The sequence below is a fragment of the Heliangelus exortis genome, chromosome 7 (genome assembly GCF_036169615.1).
Source record: "Heliangelus exortis chromosome 7, bHelExo1.hap1, whole genome shotgun sequence".
Classification (NCBI taxonomy): Eukaryota; Metazoa; Chordata; class Aves; order Apodiformes; family Trochilidae; genus Heliangelus; species Heliangelus exortis.
Genome location: NC_092428.1, coordinates 6,106,283 through 6,132,728, shown reverse-complemented (window position 1 = coordinate 6,132,728; position 26,446 = coordinate 6,106,283). Strand labels below are relative to the sequence as shown.

Below are 26,446 nucleotides of genomic sequence, written 5' to 3'. Positions count from 1 at the left end.
AGAATTCCTCTGTGGCCCCAGGCAAGTCACTCAGTGTCTCTCTCTGCAGAGAGGGTGATTATTGACTAGAGAGCTGTAGGACCTACCGAAGCATGCCAGGGTTTGCAGGGGAGGGCGTGCTTTGTGTACTAAGTAGTATTTGTATTATTATGATTGTTGTTATATTATAATTTAAGGCAGGCCAAATGCAGGGTCCAACACAGCTCGACAGAACCTTCCTTTCTGCAAAGCTACTAAAGCAATTTACATGTAAATGAGTTTGTCATTTTGTCTGAACTCAGAGGATCATCTTGAAATCCTGCTGTGAAAGAACAAACTTTTGGATATCTGCATGTGCCAGCCAGAGTGATTTTTGTGCTGTGGCAGACTGCATTCATCCCTGGGATCTCTTGGCCAATTTTCATTGTCCTGGGTAGCACTAAACATCCCCTCTGCACTGTAGATGCATATGCAGGGGACAGCATGGGTGAGAAATCAGCACGAAAATCTACGATTCCAGCTTCAAAAATGATGTGCCCAAGTGTCCTGCCACAAGATAATGAACAAGCAAACGATTGTGGCAGTCAGGAAAAAGGCAAGGGCAGCAATGCAATTCTGTCCCAAAGCCATCCTCCAACAGTAGCCCATGGACTGCTCTTGTATGAGCTTGCTGGGGGTTCCTGCAGCAGAGCTGGCCTGCTGCCACGATGCTGGCTGCTCTTCCTTGTTTCCAGATGCTGGCTCTCATTAAAAGGAGCTTAAAATCCACATCTTAGTGGAGAAGGGACATTTGGAAGGTCAATTGTTGCTGTTCCTGCAGAGATCAGCACGGGGCAGAGAAAAGTCCATCAGACCCTCTCTGGGCTCTGACACACATCTGGAAAGCTTAGGACCTCCTGCCCTATGAACTCCTTGAGCCTTTACAGTGGGGACATGGTGCTGTGTGCAGGGAAAGGGCGTCCTCCAAGCTGGCTTGTGCTCCAGTTCTGCCTTTCTTATGTGTATGTTTTCCTCACCGTATTTACTCTTCATCTGACGCTCTGAGTTGGTTTTTCATTGACTCCAGAGGGAGCACACTGAAGGCATTTGAAAACCCACTCAGTATCCTTGTGTGAGTGTATTTTTGTTCCATGTCATGTATTTATATGTAGTTGTATTTGAGTTATGAACAGGTGGCATGCCAGAAATCTTTATTTCTGAGAGAGACACTTTCTCATAGATCTTTGCTGGTAGCCAGATGTCAATTGAGGGGAAGGTTTGAAGGGAAGGAAATGAAATCTTCCTATTTAGTTAAAGGGGAAAATATTAGACAAATAACTCCTAAAAGAGGTATCTCCATCTTCTTGTCAGACCAACTACAAGAGAGAAACTTGAGTTTCAAGTTCATGTCACTGCCTCCAAACAGTTACCCATGAATAAGAAAGTTGTATGTTACTCAGCATCATGAAGATCTGTGCACCCACAGGACCTCCCCTCCCCTGATTCACATCAGGCTTGCAACTGTGCCAGAGGCTTACTCATTGGCAAGTAAATGAGATCTCCAGTTTGGATATTTTCATCCTGGGGAAAGAGGATATGCCTATGTGTAAAGGGAATGGAAAATAAGCCTTTGTATTTTAGTGAGCAATTAGTTTGAAAAAGGGAAATGCATCAGAGTTAATAAAGGCCATGCTATTTTTCTAGCCAAAACCTGCTGAGATGGTAGATCCACTGGTTCTGATTTTTCCTAGATTGTATAGAAGGTCTGAAGCAGCATTGTATGGATGCATTTTAGAAGCAGCAAGTTCAGGTTTTCTCCTTCCTGGAGAAGTCTTGTCATGCAGGTCAACAGGGATATTTCCAAAGATGAGGAGCCTTATGGCAGACCTGTCGTGCCTTGAAAATCCAACATGTGACAGCAATTCTGAAACAAGAGAAGTCCCAAAAGCCAGGGCTACTCTCCTTCTCACGAGTCCTGTGATTAAAAACAGGAGAAGGAATGTGTAGTTTCAATATTAAAGTGTGTGAGATACAATCTGAGCAGAACAGTCAATCTTGTAGCTGGCGTGACCTACAGTGATAATTTCAGTGGCTTAGATAGGTGGTGCCTGCTGTGTGTAATGTCTTTGAGGATGGTGATGTATTGGTTTTAATGCACATAGATTCACCAACAGTGATTTGAAATTATATTCCGAAGCCCTTTACTTCAGATATTCAGTTGCTCTTGAATGGCTTTAGAAATAACACTGTCAGGTCATCAAATGGTCATTGAAGAAGTGGGGGTTGGTGTTGTTTGTTTTTCATCTGCAAGCAATAGAAATATTTAGGGGGTGTAAAAAAAAAAAACAAAACAAAACAAACAAACAACAAAAAAAAAAACAAAAAAAAAAAACCACCCAACAGTTGAAAGCAATGTTTGGCTTGGAGGGGGCAGATTGCTGGGGAGAGGTTGCATGGTGGGGGAGCAGGTGAGCAGCCTCCCTCCTGCACTCACGGTTCAGGCTTGTTCCAGGCAGCACAGTCCTTATGCATCTTGGCCACTGCAAGGGGAGCTAGAAACCAAAGTGAGAATCATCAAGGCCTCAGCACAACATGGCAGGCAAGTCCTCATTTCCATGCCAGGACCTACTGCAGACCTGCATGGGTGCAAGCAGCCAGCCATGCACATCCCACTGCCTGTTCACACTGGCTTGTACCCGGTGCTGATGGTAGAGACTGCAAATGGCTGCCTGAGCTGCATCTGAGGTTGAGTCAAGGATGGGGAGTGGCAATGTAGCTGCTTTGGTCTCATTTGTTATTCCAATTAGTGTGGGGTGAAGAGTGGAGCTTGTGCTCGGCTGCCCCTCGTGAGAACCTCCAGGCTGATCACTGAGCGAGCTTTATTGCTCACCCACCATCCGTTCCCTTTGTCAAATGTTCCCCTAGCTCCCCACAAAAACCTTTCTCAGATGCTTCACTGGAAAATATTTGGCTGACTGTGTGCTTTGCAGGATGCTGGGTTAGAGGACAGGCTGGCATGGGATCATGGCTACTCAGCTGTTTATCTGTCCTGATGATTACTCCCCTCTCCTAGCTGGGCATTAAGAATCCATGATCCCCTTTGCCAGTTTTTATCTGGCCGGTGTAAGGCACTGTCATGTCAGGTGGTGAGAAGAGACCCCCCAGACCTTTTAAGCCAGAGGAAGCCCTTAGACTGATGAATCTGATTTTCCCCCCACCCAGGGCATGGCCTGGCACCACGCAGCTCCGCTGTATGAAGATGTGGGCTTTAGCCCTGTGCCATCACAGCCAGCTGAATAGAGGGTCCAGCAACACAAGAGCCCTTCTACTTCCTGAGGACCTGGTCCTCTACATGGCTGTGCTATGTTTTGAGTTTATATTGTGCCTTAATTCTTCTTATGATTGAAGCTGCAAGGGTGGATGAATAGTCAAGCAACCAGGAGTCCCTTTCCGTGCATCTGTCCCTATTGATAAACACCATCCTGTGCAGCCACCAGCCTGTATCCAGAACAGTCTCAAGATGCACATTTGCCAGTTCGGTTCACCTCTCAAGATTTTAAAGGGGGGTTTAGGTTTCTGGGAGCATGTTTACTGGGCAGTGTTTAATGAGCTCTGTAGCAACCTACTATTTTTATATTTTTCTGTTGTGTAGCATCTGCTTGTCCTCTTTCCTTAAAAAAAAAAACACAAAACCTTGTGTTCCACGAGTCTGAAATTTCAAATAGAGAATAAGCCTGAGGTTGCAAATGTGTTTTAAACCCAGCCCCATGTTGACCTATCTCTTTCAGACCATGAACCTGTCATGTATCGTGCTTCACCACCTCTTTATTCCTACCATGATTCCGTTTCCCCTAAAATCGCTGACAGACCACAAAATCATCGTAAGTGGCACATCAGTTCAGAAATACAATTTCTAGTCTGCCATGAAGGCAGCCCCTTCCCTCTCCCCTCCCAAAAGACCAGGGCATTATTCACTGTTCAGCTCATAGGTCCCCAATGGCAGAAGAGGAACATCTGCCCAAACAGGGCAGCACGTGGCAGATGTGGCTGGCCTGGTTGTTTTTAAACTGCCCTCATGCTATGTGTCTCCTCTTTAGAAAGAGGAAGAGAGAGAGAGAGAAAGAGAGGGAGAAAGAAAAAACAACTGAAAAAGCTGCAGGAAAATTTCCTGCCGATTGTTGTGCTTTGCAAACACTGGTCTTTTCTCTCACCCTCTCCCTCCGCTCCCGGCAAGGCTGGAGATGAAAATGGCTCCTTTGTTCCTTTCCCTGGGGCCCAACTGCAGCGAAAGTGCAGCTCCGGAAACCCTCCGCCGCACGAGCAGCGAGGGTGGGAGGGACCGAGCTGTCACCGTGTGTGGTGGGTCCTACATAAACACGACATGTGTTGACAATGCCGCGGGCAGGATGGGCACAGAAGGACTTTGTGGTGCTGGCGACGAAGCTCCTGCGCCTTTTCTCCTGTGGCAGCAAGTGGGCTATGAAGTCCTCGGGGGTCAGAGGAGGGGGAGGTGGGTGTGAGTGGCTTTGTCATCCTGCAGTGACTGATCATGGGCTGGGGGGCTGCAGACCCTTTTGTTCTTGGCTTTTGGCTTTACCCAAGGCAGCAATTAGCAGCCTTGTGGAAAGAGATGGCACCCTGATGGGTGGTTGTTCTGATGCCCTGGCCCTTGTGCTGGGGTGCTCCTTGCACCCATCCAGACCTTTCAGTCCTGGTGCTCCATGTTTGGCCACGGTCACACTTCTGACCCAAGTATTCAAACCCAGATTGAAAACCCTTCTCCCTTCAAGCCCAAGTTGGACACTTTGGCTTTTCCCTTTTCAAAGGGATGGGGGTTTTGCCGCTCGCCGAAGATTCTACTTGTTTTGTATGCTGGATGGTTTCTGCTAAACCTAGAGCAAGGGTGAGCTTCCCAGGATGGGGGACACGTGGGGCAATGGCGACCACAGCAAACCCTGATCACAGGGGCTGCCCTCGCAGCCTGGGGGTGAACCTTTCTGTAGTTCAGCCGTGTGCGAGTGCGAGTGCGTGTGGTCTGCAGGCGCGGGCTCATGTCGAGCGAGGAGCCCGAGGACACTACCCACGGGGCTGGAGGGAGCCCCAGCTTCTGCAGCCAGTGTATCAGTACTTTGTAGATGGCCTTTCTTCCCCCTCCCCTCATCCTTTTTTTATAAAAGACAAAAAACAAATGGAAAGCTAAACTAGCAGAGGTTTTTAAATATTTTATATTAGTTTCTAATGTAAATTCTTACATTGTTATTGCAGTGCTGGGCATGTTTCCCCCGCACATGACTTTTTGTAATATTTTTGTGAATCACTAAACGTTTTTTTCCTCCCGTGTATTCTAAGTGCATTAAACGTATTTGCAGAATTGTTGTTGTCCTTTCTGCAGGCTCCTCGGCGGGACCGCCTGCCTCCTGCTCAGCCCCGTGGCTGCCTCAGCAGCCTCTTCCCCTCTGCCGCTTCTTGTCAGCATCTCCCCCTGGCCCTGGGCGAGCGGGATCTTTTGTGCAGACCTCCCAAGTGCAAGCATGGGAGAGAAAGGGATCTTCCTTTTCCCAAAGAACCTCAGCAAAACAGCTGGTCCTGTCCCCTGCTCAGCACAGGAACCTCCACAAGCATCACTGGTGAAATCCCTTGGCCCAGGGCAGCCCAGGCACCCTGACAGCCAGGCTTTTCCGTGGCATTTGGATGAGCTGGGATAGGGAGTGTTTGCACATGGATCTGAGGACATGACTGGTCAACCCAGAGATGGCAACTTCAATTGCTGATTCAGGAAGGACAGAGCTGGGGTGAGTGCTGGGTCAGGTCCACACTCCCGGCCTCTTCCAAACGCATCTTGGCTTCAGCGGGATTTGCGGGGGTGTGGATGTGCACGCTGAGACCAAATAGGTTGGAGAAGAGACACAGCAAACACTTATGAAAAAATATTACTGAGCTAATGTTGCAATGATTTCCCAGTAAAGCAGAACGATTTTGTAGTAATCTTTTTACACTCCTTGGTAATAAATTCCTTTAAGGTCAGAGAAAGGCAGGGTGGAATATCTGCAGGGGAGATCGCTGTGCATGGAAGAAGGGTGGCAGGGAAGGGAAAAGATGCACAGGAGCTGAAATCCAGCTTTGGGCTGCATTTGCACTTGCTCTTCAGAGGTGTTATCTCGGCTCTCCCTGCAATGGAAGGGGAGCAATCAGCAGAAAGGGTTCCCCTAAGGATTTGTTTTCTTTTGAAGTTTGGGGTCACAACCCTCCTTTTCCAAAGAACCTCTCCTGCAGCCATATCCAGCTGTGAACTGTCCCAGCCTCAAGGCAAAGATTTCTGAGTGCTGAAGGGAACATGACCATAGCTTGGCCAGCTTTCATGGTGTCACTTGAGGGAACCTTGCCAATCAACTGGGATCTCCAGTGAGGTTATTTAACTGGGCAGGCATTTGGGGGTGAGGGGTCACCTAGCTGGTCCCCTGGTCCAAGAGCCTCCATGCCCCTCACCTTCCCAAGCCTCAAAGTATTTGCAAGCATGGGGACACCCCGCTAGGACATCTCGGCAAGGACAGCAGAGCCAGGACCATCCAAGGGACTCTGCTGCTAGGAGCCCTCTCCACTGGCCACTCAATTTAATTAACAAATGAAATGATCCACTTTTGCCAACCCTGCAGTGGCTGGGCAGAGTCCCTTCTTGTAATGGTGTATTCCAGCTGATCCTTTGGTTCATTCCTGAAACCAGAGCAGACCCCAGTCCCTGGGACCTGCAGCAAAGCAGGGTGCCCCTCTCCTGCCAGCACCCTTCACTCTGAGCCCCACCTCCCTCAGGGCCGTGCCCTGGCCTGGACAGCCTCACTGCTCTGACTCCGCCCCAGCCAAAGCACCTTCGGGCAGTGAATTTAATTAAGGCTTCTGAAAAGCAGTGTCTGGGAGCCCCTCCTGGATCTGCGGCTCTGAACTTCATTAAGAGTGGTTTGTTGCTAATAATGCCGGCAGCTTCTCTAATTAATAATGTAAGGGCTGCAAGCAGATGCCAAGCCAGGAGAGGAAAGGGATTTGTTTGTTTATTTCTCTCTTCTCTTGTTTTTTGGGGTTTCTTTTGTTGGGTTTGTTTTTTGTTGTTGTTGTTGTTGGGGTTTGAGTGCAGAGGGAGGGCTGGGGCTTGTTTCCCATCTGAAAAGTGAACAGTGGTGTCTGGGAACCTTGATGAAGAAGAGGGTGCACCTAGACGGGGGGAATGGGAAATTAGCCCCCATGAGACAGGACAAGGGGTCAACCCCCACAGCAAGGGGTTCCTGGTCTTTCAGTGCTTCCTGCCACCCAGGGCAGAGCCCAAGTGGCCACTGGTTTTGCTGGCCTTGGGTACCCAGGAATGGTCCTTATCCCTAAATGCCCTGTCATAGCACTACTGCTGCACCATGCCCCTTCCTATAGCATGTTCCTATCTTCTGGTGGGATGGTGCAGCCATAGGAATGGAGTGGTTCTCCATTCTTTAACTTGCCTGGACCTTAAGAACTGATCACACAACACCCAGAAATACAGACTCGCAGGGGATCAGGAGATCAAGTCTCTTCAGGTTTTGGTTTTTTTTTTTTTCACCGCTGTTTTTGCCTCACTTTTCTCCTGTTCGCCAGCGCTCATGGCACAGCCGGCCGCGGCAGCCCCTCGGTTCGGTGGGAAGCGTCCCAGCAGACCCGGGCACACAGGACCTGACACATTAACACCCTGCGCTCCCGGGGGCCCCGCGGCCAAGCTGTAACCAGAGAAGGGCTGAAGCAGCCAGGCTGGGCCAGGTCCTGCTGCCTCCCCCCATGTGGGACGGGCACCCCTTGCCCCACAGCCAAGCTTTGGAGACGGTGGGAAGCCAGTGAGCATCTTCTTACTGCAAACTACAGCCTCACCATCCGGCACAGGACACCAGACCAGGCAGGGATGGGATAGGTAAGACAGGGAAGCCCTGTTCCCTAGCTCCCTGTCTGAGAGTCTGTTCAGACTTGATTTTGGTTTTCGGGGGGGGGGGGGGGGGGGGGGGGGGGGGGGGAAGTATTCTTAATGCTCTTTCCCAGCACTCACATTTCCTCAAAGTTTCCACAATCTGGCCACAAATAACCCCCTGGAGGGCGGCAAGCAAGGCTGCCCCATGCCCGAGATGCCCCATGCCCATCTCCTGCTTCTGGAGATGGAGTAGATGTTCCTGGGGAGCTGGGGAGCAAGGAAAGGGAAAGCACAGTTAGATAATAAAAAAAACCCCAAAAAACCAAGGCAACTGAAGAGACCAGGGTCCCACCCAAGCTTGAATTGTCCCTGTCTCCTTAATGCACAAATCCCTTCACTGGCTCTTAAAACCGCTGGAGCAAATGCAGGGCCCCAGCACCTTGTACTCCCTGCTTGCTTTTTGAACAGAAAAATTCTGTGAATCATCCAGCAAAAGGGGAAAAATAAAGGCAAAAACAGTTCAAAGCAGGGGGGCTGGCTGGGGGAGCAGTGGGGAACATCCCCAGGGGCATGGGGTGGTGTGGCAGCCTGCCCAGCCCCGGTACAGGCAGCTGAACAATAATGAGAGGCGTCAGGAACATGCTCAGCGGTGGGAATCCCAGTCCTTGCCTTAAAAGGAAATTTCAGGGGACGGTTTTATTGGAAAATTGTTTTCTGATTATTCAGCTTATTGAGAGTTTTATTTCATTATTTGCAATGTGACGCAAGGGGGGCTTCAGCTGCACATGAACAGTGACAACCAAGGATATTTCCTTGGATTTCTAGGCCAGAAGAACCCATTAAATCATCCCGTTTGACCTCCCATGTTCACAGGCCAGAGAATTTCACCCAGTTCCTCTCACATTGAGCCCAGTAACTTCTGGTTTTGATTCAAGCGGGCAGTCCAGGATGACATCTTGTCTCTGCTCAATGACTTCAAGACATGAAGAATCTGCCACCAACTTTTCTTACTTGTTTGTCCTGGTGGCAATAAAATGTCTCACCTTTGAGAGCACCACCCCACTGCTGACTTATTTCTGTTGAGAATACATCCCACTTGCTTTGAACCTTTCTGGATGCAGAGGAATGCCCATGACACTCTTCAGCCAGCTGCCTCCTGCCATGCAGATGTGCTTCCTGAGACACATGCATTAATACAGATAAATAGCAGGATCCCTCCCAGTCTGCCATTAGTGAGCAGCTCAAGAGTTAATAAACTTTGAACAGATGTGACCAACATGTCAAGACACGAGAAGTACGTGGTATGGATGTTTATAAGTATATCGACAGAAGGCATTCATAAAAGGTTATGAACAGTGGTAATAAGCAACCCACCAACTTGTTTGGACTCTAACACTTGATTAACCATTTATTAAAAGGTGCAGTAATCATTTATAAGCCATACGTGGGACCAAACGTAAAGTATGACTCTTCTTATGTTAACAGATGCCTCAAGAATTTCCTCTCCCCATGTGCCATGTTTTGGGTGGTTAAAGGCCAACCCTGGCTGCGGGACTCCCTGGCCCCTCCGTGGCATGCATGGGCTGGATCCACCTCAAGCATCCATGGAGGGGACACAGGGGCTCCCACCCCAGGTTTGAGTCTGCCCCAGGGTTTTGCTCATGGGAAGCCTGGGTTTATTTTGGCCGGACTCCTGGTGACCTCCACCAGCACCCAAGCATCTCTCCAAAGACTCTGGGAGGGACCTGCCTGGTGGGCTGGGAGCTGGCCCAGTGGCCAGGAGAGATGGGCAGAGGCATTTGCTGCCTGTCAGAGCTATGGGCAGCACAAGGTGGTGGGCAGTGGGAGAAGTCTGTCAGTGCCTAGGGGAGAGGAGTCTGGTGGCTTTGTAGGCTGGATGAGCTTGGACACTTCTGCCAGGCTTTCCTGGCACAGCCCAGCACCAGTCCTGCCACCCTCCAACCCACCAGACCCCAGGGAAGATCTGCGTGGGGACTGTGGGTACCAAGTGCTGAACTGAGCAGGGTTGAGCAGGGACCAGGGGTTTCAGAGGTGTTAAAACTGCCTGTCCCCAGTTTCTGGGGCCCTGCGGTACCTGGGGAAGGGGCAGAGCACAGAGCACTGTGCCCCCTGCAAGGGAGACAACCCAAGCCCCAGGCTGCCGACAGCAACACCTCTGATGCGAAGGCAGCTTCATCCTTCTGTCAACAGGACCCTCCTTTTTGTTTGCTATCACACTCCTGCCCCACACAGACTGTTTTCCTTCCTGGTATCTTAACGAGACCTAAACCCATAATTGCTCCCATTACACAACCAGGAGTGACAGTTTATTAGCAATGCTTCCTGACCTAATTTACACCAATACCCTTGTGCTCTTCCCCTCGCTGTGAGCAAACAGACCTTTTAGCTTTCAGAGAGGAAGGAGAGCCCCGACAGCGGGGGTGTGGGGGCTGCGGCTTCAGGACAAACCCCAACCCTCGATCTGCCTCAGTTTCCCCCAGCTGCAACAAGCTCGGGCTCAGGGGCACCACTGGACTTAGGGGGCTGCAGGTTTGGGGGTTGCATGAGGCACAGCAGCAGCGGATGCTCTGCCCTTCAAAGGAAAGCTCAGCAGCTGCCTGGAGGGGGGCTTTTTAGCATGCATGTGGCGCCAGGTCATTTGGCTGCAGCCGGTTTTAATTGCAGGGAGCATGCAGAAAAGGAAGAGGAAGGCTGAGAAATTGCTCCAGCATGAAGATTGCAAAGGTTACACCTCGGCCTAGGCAGGGACTGCAGGGGCGTTCAGGTGGGAGGGCAGCTGAATTGAACTGCAGATGGGAAGGGAGGTGGTGGCACTGTATCCTGCTCCCACCCTCTGTCTCCCAAGATCGGACCTGGGGCCAGCAGCTTTGTGTCCTCAAGCTTGACTCTGGGCTGACAACGCCAAGGAGCTCCAGGTTTCTCCAGGGAGATGTCCATCTATGCACACAGACCTGGTGGGAACTGCCTCAAAAAGTGATTTTTCTACCTGCATCAGAGCCTGGACAGGGCCATGGGAGCAGCTAGAGGGATTAGCTCCTGGCATCACTTTTGTCTGCCCCTACTCATGGTGGGAGACACAGGACCCCTGCTCAGACCCACCACATTTGCTAGCATCCCTTCTGGACCCCGTTAAGATGAATGAGTTACTTTCAACCCCAGCCAGTGAGCACATTTTTCAGGGCACAGTGGTGAGGCCACCCCAGAGCATTGCCAGAGAATAAGAAACACTGGGCAGTCCCAAGGGCTAGAGGCTCTGTCAGATGCTCATACTATCCATCCCTGTTAAAGGCTTCCCTCTGGCTCTGGCAGCACTTCTCCCACTGGCAGCAAAGGGTAAAATTAGAACAAGCTACATTTTTTTCCTCTCAACCGCCCAGCAAACTTTACAGCTCTTTTGCCCCATCCTGTCCTGTCCCGGGGGGGGAGTAGCCGCTCCGACAGAGGGAAGAGCAGAGGAGCCTGTGTGGCTGCCAGTCTCTCTCCTGCTCAAAAAAAAAAAGTAAAAAAACCCCAAACAACTGTGCTGGGCTTTTTGTTTGATTGTTGGTTTTGGTTTTCTTGTTTTCTTTTTTATATATATATGTATGTGTATATATATATATATATATATATATGGAGGTTTTGTGGCTTTGACGCAGTTTCCTGAAAATCCTGCCTCATCCTGCCAGGGGCTGAGCAAATGCACATCCCAGCCCTCAGTGGTGGGGGAGAGAAGGAGGAGAAGCCAGAGAGGGAGAAAAGAAAGCCTCTGCCAAACTGGCCTGACCAGAATGTGACACAAGAGCAGGAAATGAGTCACACCGGCAGGGCAGCTGCTCCCAACCATTTGCATAGAAAGAAACCCCACCAGGCAGGGAACCACACCGGCCCTTGTCCCGGCTCCCCAGGCTCCAGAACCATGGCCACCGGACCTGCTGCTGCACTCACCAGGACCCATCGACACCCTGAGGCTGGCCAGGGCAACGAGCCCCACACCAGGTGGGGGATGCCCAAGGGAGGCTGGGGGATGCCCTGGAGCCCCACACCATCACCCCTGTCCCATTGATGGCTCTGCAACCTTGAATTTGGCTGTTCAGCCCCAGTTTGGGCCTTTCTACTCTGGGTTTGCCCCTGGCTAAAGTGGGGCTCCCCTCCATGGCCCACATGCAGTCCCCCTTGGCCAGCCCTTGGTAATTGCTTTGCCCCATGCATTAGGAGGAAGGGGCCCAAGAGGCCCGTAGCACAAGGCTGAAGCTCTCCAACAAGATCATCACTATTCCTGCATCCAGCACACGATTCCAGTTCTGTTCTGGTCTACCAGTGTCAGACGTGGGTGCCACTGATTCCTGGGGCTGATTGCCTCTGTGTCTTGTTTCCTCCATGGGGTTGTTTCCCTCCTCCTCTGGCTGTGCATAGGGGATGGCCACAAGCAGATGAATTTTGTGCTCAAATCGGGGTGTTGCCACCCTGCAGGTTCCTTAAATCCCTAAACATAGTTAAAACTTCAGCAAAACCCTTCACGCATTCTCACACGGAGCAGGGTGGGGAAAGTTTTCTCCATTACACTAAGCCACCTCACCAGCCTTATGCTGAAGGGCAACAGGAGGGCAGTGATGGCTTCCTCCCGGCTGGTTAACTGAGTTAAAAATGAACTAGGGAGCAGATTGCTTTATATTACTTTCAGCAAGATGAAGGCTGTTGGGGAAGGTGCAGGGCTGGGTGCCCCTGGCAGCATCTCAGGTGATGGTCACTTTAGCAGCCTGCCACTCCTTAAAATCTGTGTGTAAACACCCTCCCCCTCCCACAAGCTCAGTAGGGTCCACAGCCCTAAATAGCAAACGGTTTCTGCACATCCACAGGCTGGTTAAACATGGCTCAAGTCTGCCTGGGAAAGCAGAGTGAGGTCCTCAACACAAGCTGCTGTGCACAGCCCCACTCATCCCCTGTCCTCAGTGATGAAGGCACCTCCGCTCTGTGGATGAGCTAGCACATCCCTGCTCTCTGGGGATGAGGTCTCCCTGTTCCAAACAATGACACTGCAATGCCAGACCCCAGTGGCAAGTGCTTGAGCCTCCTGGCCTCTGCAGGGCATGGAACAATGTTCTGCTGGCCCTTGTTGGGTAGGTACCTGTAGCCCAAAGACTTCAGGTCTTAGACAAGCGCTAACTGGGGACTCAGCAGAGATGCTGATTGTTTACTAGAGAGGCTGGTGGAGGTGGTGGTCTCTCCAGGGGAGGGCAAAGAACTGCTGAAGCAGGACTGCTAGCAAAGGGGGGCAGTGGCCCTGTGATGGCTGGGAAAACAGAGGCTTGGGGAAGCTGAGTGATGTGCACCATGACAGCTAAAAACTGTCTCTGTGACCCCTCGGCACTGTCTGGGGCACACATATTGGGCCAGATCCTGGTGGAGGAGAGCCCAAAGCATGGGAAGGCTTTCTGTGGCTCACTCCTGCCAGTGTCCATCAGCCACTCACTGCTGGTGGGAGCTGTCTGGGCAGAGGCTTCCCTGCCTACAGCTTCCTATACACTCAAAGAGACTAATGGCTGCAGAAGGGTTGTAGTGCCCGGCCTGGTTTTGATACTCCCCTTGCCAAAGGGGTTTCTCTGGGCTGGGCAGGGAGATGGCACCATCCAGACGCAGGTGTGATGACAGCAGGGCTAGCACTAGCCCCAGGGCAGCAGGATTCCCAGCTGAAAGCAGGGTACATCTTTCAGCTTGGCTCAGCCCCATCAAATCCACCTTCCACTTTTAAGCCCCACTAAATGCCAGCCAGTTGCCCCAGCTCACCCACAGCAGAGGTTACCAGGGAGCCCCAAGCAGCCCCTGTGGGAAAGCTGTGACCGGAATAGGGTGGGGACAGCTGCTGTCACCAGGGGCTGCCCAATACTGCCCGTGTTTATAAAGTGAGAGTCATGAATAGTTTTGCACTGACTTTGTGAGGAGAGGTTTGCCTCCGCACGGGCTCGGCAGACTGACAGCAGCTCTGACGCATCCCACATTGCCCTGCCCAGCTCCTGCCGGTCCCAGCCACTGGACAGTTTGTAAAAACCTGGAGGAGATGTACAGCTTGCAGGCTGAGAGTCCTGGCAGAAGAGTTACACACCAAACTGCTTGCTTTGCAAGTATCAGCACTTGAGGCCCAGAGCCGTGGGCTGGATGAGCAGGATGGAGGGGGTGGCCAAGAGGTGATGCAGGCTGAGCCCCAGGCCAGAGGTAGCCTGGCTGCGGGCTTTCCCATGCAGGCAGGGATAAGCTGGCTGAGCCCAGAAATAGGATTTATTGTGGTAAAGAGGCTGTGGGAGCCTCATTCAGAAACGAGAGCCAAGCAAGGCATCCCAAGACAGCCCAGGCACTGCACACCAGCCACCATCTCATCAGCAATGTGGGGTGTGCTGGGATACAACACTGTTATTGTCTACCTTGGGGTAGCACTTTGGGACTGGGGTGTGCCATCTGCCATAATGCAGATGGCAAGTAGGGGTGTTCCCCGATGTCCCATTGAAGCATTAAGCCATTAAAGGAAAGGTGGAGGCTGGGAAATGGGTTAAGAGAACCCAAATCCAAGACTAAGCAAAAGAGTGGCAGTATCTATCGCTCTATCTTCTTATTGGAGTGTCTCTTGGTAGGACCCGACTGTGCACAAAGGGTCCCTGTACAAAAAACTGTTGAAAAGCACAACCTTCCCCCCTCCCCCCCACTTGGGATGTGCTGTTGGATGCTCATCCCTTCAGCGGGCAGCCAGCCCCGGGGGGGGTGGGGGACACATACCACTGAGGTTACAGGGAGCTGTAGGAGACACTGCTGGGTGGCATCAATAGACAGTTTGGTCTGTGTCTTCAAGGCTGCAGTCGTGGAATTCCTGCTAAATCCCTCCCGGCAATGAATTGCCATTAGCAAGTGTCACCCAGGGGCAAGGTTGGAGCCAGATACTGAAACCACTGTCTGAGCCTTTGCTCCGCTGTCACTCCACCATAACCCTAAATGTACTTTTTTGGTCTAAATACTCTGGTTTTCAGCTATTTGTGACCCCCTCGCCAGTGGGAAATGGATTTACACTATTAACAGGCTTTATTACCAGCGGCCCAGCACATTTGGCAAGGGTTGGATACACAGTATCCCGCGAAACAGCTGCAGAAACATTTGGTGGGAGAGCTGTTAACAGAGACACCTCTGTGCCCCAGGCTTTGGCAGGAGGTGCTGGGGCAGCCGGTTTTGGAAAGACCCTGTGGGACAAACGGCTGCTGCTCTGCATGGGGTGGAAATGCACCCGAAATGGTCCCGTGCAAAGTAACAGCACAGCCAGGGGGGGGGTTCCGAGTGGTCGTAGGAGGGTCCAGAAGGCATTTCTGGTACCGGTAGCCAGCTGTGGCCCAGGTGTGAGCCGATTCCTGGGCGATGTGACTCTTACACGGAGCAGCAACCTGAGCTACCCTGGCTGCTGGCCACGTAGGGATGCTGGTGGCCAGGCAGAGCGGCCCTACCGCTGTTGTAGCGGGCAGCAGAGACCCCCCCGGCAGGGGACGAGGCACGGATCCCCTCCGCAGGGCCCACCATGGCGCCAGCTGACGGGGCTGCGCAGCGCCGAGCCGGGGGTGGCCCCACCGCCGCCGTGACCACTTTAAGGCAGCTGTCCCGGGGGCGGGGCGGTCCCCGTGACGCGTTGGGGGCGGACCCGCGGGGGGCGGTCCCGGTCCCGCCGCAGCGCAGCTCCGCGCAGCTCTGAAGCGGCAGTGGCAGCGCCCGGCGGGACGCACCGGCTCCGGCGCCTCCGCTCCGCTCCGCTCCCCCCAACCCGCCCGGCTCCCGAGCGGGGCGGCCCCTCGGCGCGCCGGGGCGGGGCGCGCCCGCCCCCCCCTTCCCCTTCTCTCCCCACCACCCTCTACCACCCCTCCGGTCGATCTGTCCCCCGCGGCCGCCGCCCCCATGGCCGCCCCGCCCGCCCCCCGCCGCCGCCCCGGCCGCTTCTGAGGCACCGCCTCCCCCACCTTCCGCCCCCCCCCCCCCTTCCCCCCCTCTCCCGAGGAGATCCGCTGCGGGGATCCGCACCCCCCACCCCTCCTCCCGCTCCTCGTCCCCCCCCCGGGCCGCGGCCGCCTCCCCGGGGGCGGCGGGAGGAAGGCCGGGGCGTGGGGCTCCCGCGGTCGGGAGGGCGGTCGGCAGCCAGGGCGAGCCCAAGATGGCTGGAGGCAGCGGCGGCGGCAGGGGCAGGCGCGGGGGGCTGTGCTGAGCGGCCCCGCCGGAACGGGACGGCTCGGCTCAGGTTCGGCTCAGCTCGCAGCCGCAGCCCCTCCGCAGAGCACCGCCGGGCGGGCTGGGGAAGCAGCGGGAGCGGGCTTTTTTTCCGGTGACTTTATTTAATTTTTTTTTATTATTTTTCTTTTTTGTTTGGTTTGTTTGGGTTTTTTTGGGGTTTTTTGGGGGTTTTTTTTTGTACAAATTATTATATTTTTAATGCGCCTCCGGTCTCCAGGAGGGCAGCTCAAAATGGCTGAGGGCTGACGGCTCCCCCGGAGCCTCACGCTTCGGCCGGCTCCTCCCGGCTGCCCGCCGCCGCCTCGCCCCTTCCCGGGGACGCTGTGCCGGGGAAAGGCTCGGATACCCCTCCCTCTGCCCCGGCGCCCCCGGCTCCATCGCATTGTGTCCGTCGAGGGGCTGCGTCCCCCGGTCGGCCATGAGAACGGGTTAGGTCGGACCCTCCCCCGCTCCCCGGACGCCTCTTTCCCTTCAGACCCGGTGGGAAGTCGGCGCAGGTTGATTTAGGGGGTTTAGATCCCCCTTGGCAAAGCCCGTCCTCTCTCCCAACCCTCTCAGAGCGCTGGAGGAGGCTGGCAGAGCTGCGCCGGGCAGGGGTGGCTCTGAATGACCGAGCTCTCTCCCATTCAAGACCTCGCAATCTCTAAGCGGTCGAGAGGGTTTTTTTTTTTCCTTCTCTCTCTCTTTTTTTTTTTTCCCTCCTGTCTTGTCTTGTCTTTTTTTTTTTTTTTTTTTTTTTTTTCTCCCTCTCCCCTCTCTCTCTTCCTTTTTTTCTTTGCTGCTCCGACGGGCTAGAAGCAAATCTCGGGGTCTGCAGAGAGAATTCGGTTTTTAACCGTCGTCATCGTCGCTACTATTATTATTTTTTACTCTTCCTCCTTTTCCCATTTTGGATCTTAACCCTTTGATCTGTTTCCTTTAAAAGACTGATTCCCAACTCCCATCAGGGGGAGAGGGAGGAGAAATACAGGGGAGGAAAAAAGCCCTGAGCCAGTCCGTGCTCTCAGCTGTTAGCCAGGTTAGTGGGGGACAAAAGTCCCTTTAAAATATTGAATGTCAGTTGCAAACCTAAGAAAAGAAAAATCCGATCCGGAACGCTAAATTTAGGAGCTTTATATGGAACTTGGACTCTGCTGCTGGATTTTGTATGGATTTTTTTCAACCTTTGGTAAGTTTTGATTCTCCTTCTGGGGTAAAAAAGAAACAAATGGCTTTTAGGGGTGGTTAAGACTTTGGGCTGTAAATCCTACAGTATCGTGTTGGGGGTTTTTAACCGTTTGCGTTGCTTTTTTAATGAAGCGACGGGGACGTCACGTTTTCTTGCCGAAGATTCCTAGAATGCTGCTCTGTGGTTTATTTTATCCCCGATTTTAAAATCTGCTGCGGTTGATTATTCCTCGCGTGTGCTGCGGGGAGGGGGGAGCCCAGGCGTTCACCCCCAGCCTTCCCCTTGCAGGGAGGACAGACCCCAGCGTCCGCCCCTAGACCGCACTGAGCGACCAAAGTGGGTGGGGGGAAACGTCGCCAAGAGGCTGCCGGCAGAGATGGCCGAGAATTGGAAGAACTGCTTCGAAGAGGAGCTCATCTGCCCCATTTGCCTGCACGTCTTCGTGGAGCCGGTCCAGCTGCCCTGCAAGCACAACTTCTGCCGGGGCTGCATCGGGGAGGCGTGGGCCAAGGAGTCGGGCTTGGTGCGGTGCCCTGAGTGCAACCAGGCCTACAACCAGAAGCCCAACCTGGAGAAGAACCTGAAGCTCACCAACATCGTGGAGAAGTTCAACTCCCTCAACCTGGAAAAGCCCCCCTCCATCTTGCACTGCGTCTTTTGCCGCCGGGGTCCCCCACTGCCGGCCCAGAAGATCTGTTTGAGGTGCGAGGCCCCGTGCTGCCAATCCCATGTCCAGACCCACCTGCAGCAACCTTCCACGGCCCGGGGCCACCTCCTGGTGGAAGCGGACGATGTGCGGGCCTGGAGCTGCCCCCAGCACAACGCCTACCGCCTGTACCACTGCGAGGCCGAGCAGGTGGCCGTCTGCCAGTTCTGCTGCTACTACAGCGGGGCCCACCAGGGACACTCGGTCTGCGATGTGGAGATTCGCCGCAATGAGATCAGGGTAAGTCGCACCTTCATGGAGATGTCCAGCACAGGGAGACAGCCGCTTTCCCTTGTCAGCCTCTGCCCTGCTGTGTTTGTTTCCCAAAGGCCCGTGTTTGTGTAGGGCCTACACAAAATCCACACCAGTGCTGTTCCTCCTCCACCCTGTCCCCCTGTGGCGGACATGTTAGATGGCCGCTTCAGCCCAGCAGTGACGGAGAGAGTGGGTGCTGGAGGGGCTCCCCGGGAAAGGGGATCCATTCCAGGTGGCATTCTGAGCCGTCCAGCTGTAGGACCTGCAGTCTCTTGGGTCTGTGTTGTGTGGGGAAGGGTCAAGGTTTGGGGCCTGGGGGGTTTGGAGGGGCTGTCTCCCTGGTTCCTGCTGGGGTACGCAGCCATCTGGGGGAAGGCAGAGCAGCCGCTTGCTTCTGAGGTCAGGTTGCCCTGAAAATGGGGCTCCCCTGGGGGACAAAGCGGCCACAGACATGGACCCTGTCCATTGTGAGGCCTGTGAATGTCAAACTGATGGCTCTTACCACTGCCTCCCACCAGGGCTGGCTGCTGCCATCTCCTTCCCCCCGGCACTGGGAGACCTTCCTGTCGGAGACCCACAGCTTCTCACTGATAGGCATTTGTGTTTGGGGTTTGGCCAAACAACGTGGGTTTTTTTTGTTTTTTTTTGTTTTTTATTAGGGGGTTTAGGGCTGCCCCCCTCTCCAGAGCAGCATGGGGCGTAGCGCTGGGTTTGAGGGAAAGCAAGTCTGTATTTTGCTCATGGCCAGACCATCTGGCGGGAGCTTTCACCCCTGGCTCTCCACCTTGAAGTTCGTGATGGGCATTTAACAGCCCTGTGGGCAGTGCTGCTGTGACCCCACCACCACCTTCACCCCTCCCAGGGCTGCCCCTCCACTGTCCCTCCGACCCTTCAAAAGAGGCCCTGCGCTTGTCCGCCAAATAAATATTTAACAATGAATTGAATGGTGATTACTGTAAAATGGGGATGATTTCCTGTGTATTTTAATGTTGCCAAAATGAGTCACCATTTAGCAATTAAAAAAAAAAAAAAAAAAAAAAAAAAAGTCATAAATAAAAATTGCAGTATAATTACTTTCCAATTGGATGGCCAGGCCTGCGAAGGAGGGGGCAGCTCTGTGTAGAGAGAAGACAGACTGAGCTCACAGGAAGGTTATTTTCCTCTCCACGTTTTTCTGGGGAAAACCAGAGACCTCCATGGAGGTGCCAGCAGCTCCACCACACACACTGGGAGGGGAAAGACCCAGCCAGGATTTTGGAGAAGCGCTTTTCTGCTTCTATTTATAGGGAGTAATTTTGTTCTCCCTCTACCAGGGTGGGAAAGCCACCTCAGAAGGGCTGCGTGGGGCTGGGATGGCGCTCACGTGTGCATTTCCCGGAAGCCTTAGCCAGGGACCAAAACTATTTTTCCAGGTCCTTTTCCAGGACACTTTGATCTCATCTATTCCCATTCTTGCTGTGTGTTGTTTTTTGGGTTTTTTTGTTGCTGCTGTTGTTATGGCTGGATGCTCGCTGCTTCTTGCGGATGCATGCTGCTCATGACCTGGCAGAAAGCTGCCATCCGCTCAGCTGGATTTTGGCCCTGGCATGAAATTTTAGGATACGTGGCCAGACACCGAACTGTGTTGGATGGCTGTATCGTAGAGCTGCAGACTTATTTTGTGACCTTGGCTAAATCCCTCGGTACCTCCATCGCCACGTTATCTTAATTTCCTTTCTCTGTGATGATAAGCTTGTCTCTTCCCGCTGGGTCGCGTGGCTCGGTTGGGTGCACAGGGGCCAGGGCAATGGAGGACAGCCTGAAGCTGGGGGACAGCATGCCCAAAGGATCCCCCCTGCAGTTGAAGCAGTTCTTCCATGAACTGGCTGGAGCAGGGGAGAGCCCCCAGGAAAAATACCCAGCAGGTTGCCAGCCCTCACTGCATGGCCTTGGCCAGGTTTCTGGCTGAAAGCCGCCCCTCACCAGCCCGCAGGGGAGGCGGCTGCATCAGCTCCCGAATTAGGGTGCGTGTGCTCAGCCGGTGACGGCTGCTGCCTGTGGGATCCGGGCCTGGGATTCCTGGCTGCTTGCTCACCCCACAGTGGCGAGCTGCTCTTAGAGCATCCCAGGGAAGGAGGGCTGGGGCTGGCGGGGTGGATGGGTAACGCCAGGCTTGGGAGGTCCAGGGGAGGCCTTGTCATGAGAGGTTTGTTCCGTGTGCGGCTCACATTTGGGAAGCCGTTAATTGAGAAATGAGTCAAAGTTTGGAGGCTTCAAGCCTGGTCCTTGCTGAGTGGGACTTCTGAGTGTGAAGGGGTAGGACATCAACCCAGTGGTGGGGGTGGCCCCAAGGGCCCAGAGGAGGGACAGGAGCCTGCAAACACCCTCCCAAATCCGCCTTTTTTAGCATTTATTCTGGTGCTGCTGCCAGCACACATTGGAGGGCATCTTACCCCTGGTTACAGTCCTAAGGGGAAGAGGTGCTCAGAACTCCCTGGGGACAGTACTAGTGCTTTCTCCACTGGCAGCTAAGCTAAGAGAGCTTGTGCTGGAAGAAGGAGGCCTGAGGTGGGTGTCTGCAGGAGAAAATAGGGTGTCTGTGGAGGACTTGCTTGAAGCAGAGGAGCATGCTTGGTAGGTTTGGGGGAAGGGGATGCCTCAGTGGTAGGTGCTGCACCAGCCCGCAGAGTCCTGGCTCAGAATTGGTTGAACTCCCTGGTGCAACTGTAATACAAACAGTAAATAAAATATGTGGTTAATCTTTCTTTCGTGGGCGTATAAAGCGCTTACCTCCCCTTCCCCCCTGTGAGATGTTTTCTCCTTTGTTTCCTGTTTTTGTAGCGCTTAAAGGAGAAGGGGGAAAATGCTAACAACCTCCCCTCTTTTTTTTTTTTTTTCTTTTTTTCCTTCTTGTTGTTTTGTTTGTGTCAGAGTCTCAAAACGAAACATTTGTTCTTCCATCTTTGCCTTTGCTGCCCCAGCCATGTGCCTTTTACCTGCCATCTCCCTAGCACAAGGGAACCTGCTTTTAGGTTTGAAAAAGAAAGTTGCTTCAGCATGAGGCTAATGCATTGCTTTATTTATTTATTTTTAAAAATCATCCAGAAAGGGGAACAATACATTTCTGGGACTGGAGCACAAATCAGAAGGCAGCAGCCAAAGAGGTGACTTGTGGGGCATTACGGTGTTTGCCCTGTCTTTCTGTGGGACATAGTTGGTTGAGATGGGGTACATCAGAGCTTGCTAAAGGAAGTCCCAGCTGTCTGTCCTTACTGGAGATGCCACCAGTGTGAAGGGACTTAGACAGAGGCTCTTCTGCTTCCGTTTTGTTTCAAGGGATAAAGTTACATTTCCCTTTGACTTAACTTGCAGTACATTTTGGGGAAATGGGGAGAAATTTCCTCTACATTCTGAAGATGTCTGGTGATTTTGACATCAAAGAGGGAGGAAATGCGTTGTGGTGCTGAGACCTGTGGGCAAACTTTGAGGATCCTTCTGCGGGCATGCAGCAAGGGCACCCATTGGCAAATCCAAGGGGACAGACAGGGACTGTGCTGCTGGGCCTATCTGCTGCTTGGTGTGTTTGGGCTTGCTTTCTTGGCAGCCCCCTAGGAAAGCCCAGCTTTCTGCTTGGGCAGAGAGTATGGCAGAGAGGAGAGGTGGGTGCTTGGTGGGAGTACAGGAAGGTATGAATGCCAAGTCTGTACCAGAAACTGATCCTTTGCCAGCCTTGGCCACCAGCCCCAGTGCAGAGATGGCCCTTGTGCTTTTCTTACCTGCCTCAGCTGATTGCTTCTGTGGCTCAAAAGCTCTAGGTCTTTAGAAGGAAAATACCTCCAGCTTTTCTTTGATGGACAGCTCTGACACCAGAGACACCTTCCTGTTGGAAATGGGTCCCTTGTTGCATTCCCATGCTGCCATCTGTCCTGTGGACCTCAGAACCCCTGGTACTGGGGAGGCTGGGGTCAGATCTGCTGTCAGGCTTCTGGTGTGAGCTTCTGCTGTAGGTTTTTTCACTCTGAAACAGGTTTGGTAACTTGTGTCGGGCTGGATTTTTACAGGCTTACTTATTTTCCAGATGACTTGTTTATGAGGAGTGCAGCACGCAGCTCACTGGAGGCATTGTGAGCGCAAGTGCCCAAGTGCTCCAGTGTTAATTTAGCTCTCGTGACTGTAGATGGTGTGGGTGGTGCCTGGCAGGCATTCCCCATGGTGCTCTCTGAACATACCTGGTCCACTAACAACTTTGGCAGTAGGTCCTGTGAAGCTGGAGATTTGCAGATCCTCCTTGCAGTCTCCATCTCAGCCTTCACCAGCACCCCAGAGCTGAACTGCCAGCCCATTCTTCTCCATGGTCAGCCTAGCCTTCGTCTCTTCCTCCCCTGGCTTTGCCCATGCCTGTATTTCAGCCCAGGGGCCTTGGGAGTCCAGTGCCAGGCTCCTAAATGTGACTGATCATTGTGCCCTGGGATGCTGTCAGTTGGTCAAGCTGCTGTGATGAGTAATGACTTCTTGGGCCTTGGGCAGTTGCAGACATTCCAGCACCCACCTATCCCTGCTTTTCAGCTCTGTGCTGCTCATCACCCTTGATATTTCAGGCTTTGGTTTACTGTGTTGTCTGGGGCAGCAGAGGATTTCAGTTCAACTGACAGCAGCCTGTGCTGCCCTGCAGAGCCACCCTGCTGCAAACTCATCTGGGTTTGATGGCCAAATGGCAGCAGGTTTCTTAGCAGCTCCAGATCTTTGGCTGAACTGGGACTCCCCCACTGCTTTCCTGATAAACTTGAGCATTTTCCTTGCCGTTAGCCCACCAGGTTGCCAGTGGTTGCTTGTTCTAGATCTACAGCCCCCTCTGTAGTTGGGTCATTCAAGAAGTGACAGCAGAGATGGTGGATGCAGGGTGGGGGGAGGAGGCTTGCAAAGGATGGGACAGCTTTCGTAAAGGAGTGGGACAGGAGTTGCAGCAGAGATTGCTCTGTTCCTGTGGGGGAAGACACTTGGTGGACAGGTGAGGCTGAAGAGTGGGGTGGAAGGACAAGGAGGAAAGAGAGATTAATCTGAAGACCTTGAGCTTCTTTGTAAGGAGCAGAGGTGAACTGTATCCCAGGCATACCCCTGTGGTATACAGCAGTTGGCTGTACTTTGCAGGTGAGGTTGTCTTGACAGAGCCTTGCCCACCCGTGCTAGCCAGCCCAAGCCAGAGAGCTTTCTTCCTTGAAGCCCTCCCTGCGTAGTGATCTTGATATCACCGCCTGAGATGGGGGTGTTGGTCTGGTCTCTGAACCAGGAGGTATAAGCCCAGCTTTGGCTGGTGATGAGGGTATAGCAAACTTAGCCTAGACCCTTGTTTAGTCTAAATCCAACCCATGATATTTATGTAAGCATCATGTGTCTGCTGGCATGGAGGTGTGCAGCATGCTGTTCTTCTTGAGCCCATGAGCATGGTTGAAGAGGGAGAAATGGAGGAGACTTTGACTGGAGCACAACATCTCAAACTTTTCTGCATCCTTTGGCCTTGTGTGGGAGCCTGGGTGAGCCCTTCAAGGAGTGCACAAGTCCCAGGACCATCCTTCCCCTCTCCTCCCCTCATTCCAGCAAAGCAAAGTTTTCAAGCTCTCACCATGTGCTCAGACAAGCCTGGTCCTGCTGAAGGGAAGTCCACAGTCTTTACTGCTCTGGTCTTTGCCTCTGGAGTTGAGGAGTTGCTTCTGCCCTCATCTGAGCAGGGGGAGCAGAAGGGGGGGCTGGTGAAGGGGGTGGGAGGAGAAGGCAGATTTCCATGTCTCACAAAGGGCACAAGCGATCAGATTCGTGCAACTGCCCAAGAATAAAGAGGCTCTTACAGTGCTGGCTGCCCTGACCTCTCTCCTCTCTGCTCCAGAGGACAGCGTGTGACCACACAGGGATTTCTTAGCTGTGTTTTGGAGGGAGGCAATGGGTTTTTTTATCCCCAGATCTCTCTGCAGCTTGCCTTGCAGCACATTGGCCTATTTTTTGCTCATTACCTATCTGTTTACTGTAAATCTTGGTATGCAGTGGTAGTTTTTTCTTTTCTTCTCTTTAATTTCATGTAATTGTTTTGATTTGGGTTTTTTTTGTTGTTGTTGTGTTGGTTTGTGTTTTTTTTTTTCAATCTGACACTGAAATGGGGCTGTGAGCAGCAGTGCTTCCAGAGCAGGGACAAAAGTAACCAGGAAACACAGGGCAAGAGAGGAGGGATCGACACCGAAACAATGAAATAGCCAAGCAAGGAAAGACTGAATGCTCAATAGCACAAGCCTTTGCAGAAATGCCTGGCCAGTGCAGCATTTTATAATCAGCTTCTGTGCTGGGCTGGCCTGCAACAGTAGTGTGATGGGGGAGGAATGCTTTGAATTAGCTGGATGCCAGAATTAATTCTGTCAGAATTCAAATGTACATTTATGTACGGATTTATAAATAAACAGCTGAAGCTGGATTCTGCTTTGCCACACAGGCTTGGGGGCAGAATCTGGTCTGGCCTGGCCTGGCTTTTTTTCTTCTTTAAAAAAAACACAACACAACTACGGATCTGGGTTAGTTTCTTGTCATTTTGTCAACTTTCTGCATTTTTAAGCAGTCCATAGACTCAGGAGATGCTGGTTTGATCAGAGTAAAGTGGGTGACTCAAAGGAGTTGGAGCTGCTGAGCTTGTTTGAGATGGTAGCCAGTTTTCTGTGTTGAACCTCTGTTTGCTGATAGAGAAGCCACGGCTGATGCCGATGCCGAAGGACCAGCAGGGAGGTGTGGAGTTCGCAGGATTAGAGAAGCATGCCCTTCTCTTTGCTTCATGGAAAAAGCACAGGTAGAGGCAGCCACCCCTCCTTTACCCAGGAGGACTAGAGCTGTTGTGCTTGGGAATGGGAGGAAGAGATGCCTGGTCCCAGATATGGAGGGAGGAACAGTTATTTGCAGGTGTGCAAATGCACACAAGTGGGTGCACGCAAGTTTTTACATATGTCCCCCAGGTGAGCTTGCTGAAGAGATTCCCACTCCCAAATCCTTTCTGATAAGGATAGCTTTGCCCCATTCTTGTGGGGGTATTGCAGTTGCCCCTTCTCTACCTAGTGATTCACTTGTGATAGAAACATGAGCAAAGTTCCTGGCCCAGAGCAGTGTGCTGCTACTCTGTAGCAACGCCTTCTATGTAACATGCACTCCAAGTCATTCCTTTGTTGGGACAATGAACCAGAACTGGGGAAAAAAAAACAACAAACAAAAAGCAAACAAAACCCCCAAAACTCTTTCCCCTACCTGTCCTTTTTCAATTCCTTGGTCTGTGGGTGCTGTGGGGGACTGTCTCCAGATTGGGCTGGGAAGAGCTGAGCTGTAGATGGCTCCAGATGAGAGAGTTGGCAGGGAGTGACGTTCCGGATGGCTGTCTCTCTCTGAAATATGAGTAAATGTTGTCAGACCAGCCAACTGCATGATCTGGGCCTTGGGGAGGGCTGATCTGCCCTTTCCTCCCCCCACCCATCTCTCCCTTTGCAGGATCCCCCATTAGCTCTCTGTTCTCTCCCTGCCTGGGTAACCTGGAAGCTTCATCCAGCTGGAGCTTTGGAATAAGGGAAGGAAAATCCCCCATATCCTAATAGAGGCAGTGTTTTCCCTTGTTAATCCTAACCCTCATTTGAGCCAGTTATTGTGTGGCTTTAAAACCCCATCCCCTGGAAACAAGCCTCCCACCCCCTTCCCTCCCAGCTGATTCTGGTCGGTGGAGCTGAGCTCCAGGGTTTGGTGCTTGGCCACACGCAGACACAGATCAATTGTGCTGGGGGGGGGAGTGGGTTGGTATTTTTGTGGCAATGTTTTTTATTGCTGGTTGTGGTTGTTGTTGGAAATTCGGGGAGGCTGGCGTGCGCTGTGACTGACTTGTGTGTGTGGCAAGGGGAAAGAGGGTAATGCGATTGCATCCTTCTCATTATTCTCTTGCTGGTGGGGTTGGGGGGATAACTGCATCCTTTTCCCCATCCAAATCCGTGCGAGCTGCTGGTGCTGTGGTGGGAGCTCATTTTCCCTGCAGGTGAACTCCTCTGTGCTCAGACAAAGGGCTGGGGGGTGCTGGTGCCTCCCTTTGTTCTCCTCCTGTCCTGGTGCACCCGCCTCCCGACAGCAAAAAGCCCCTTGAAGCGTGCCTCTCAAATGGATGGAGCAGAATAAATGCACTGCAAGGTCTCTGTCTCCCTCACAGACC

At 52.6% G+C, this 26,446-nt stretch overlaps 2 protein-coding genes and 1 long non-coding RNA gene across 7 annotated transcripts in view; 1 reads left to right on the top strand and 2 right to left on the bottom strand.

Moving 5' to 3' along the window:
* Positions 1-26,446, bottom strand: part of C7H10orf95 (chromosome 7 C10orf95 homolog) — a 237,984-nt gene that overhangs the window by 131,147 nt on the left and 80,391 nt on the right. The window lies entirely within an intron of this gene.
* The window catches only part of TRIM8 (tripartite motif containing 8), a 29,957-nt gene continuing 19,396 nt past the window's right edge, over positions 15,886-26,446 (top strand). Inside the window, exons 1-2 of one of the 3 annotated variants that reach the window (XM_071748384.1) lie at positions 15,886-16,133; positions 17,583-18,240. In XM_071748384.1, coding sequence (XP_071604485.1) covers positions 17,671-18,240 — 570 coding nt within the window. In that variant the 5' untranslated portion in view covers positions 15,886-16,133; positions 17,583-17,670. Of the gene's footprint in view, positions 17,295-17,425; positions 18,241-26,446 lie in introns of all 3 variants that reach the window. The other 2 variants (XM_071748382.1, XM_071748383.1) reach the window with 2 other exon arrangements.
* Positions 20,628-25,652, bottom strand: LOC139798172 (uncharacterized). The gene is made up of 3 exons (XR_011726755.1): positions 25,507-25,652; positions 22,011-22,252; positions 20,628-20,958 (listed from the first exon to the last, which is right to left on the bottom strand). It is a non-coding gene; the product is annotated as an uncharacterized lncRNA (long non-coding RNA).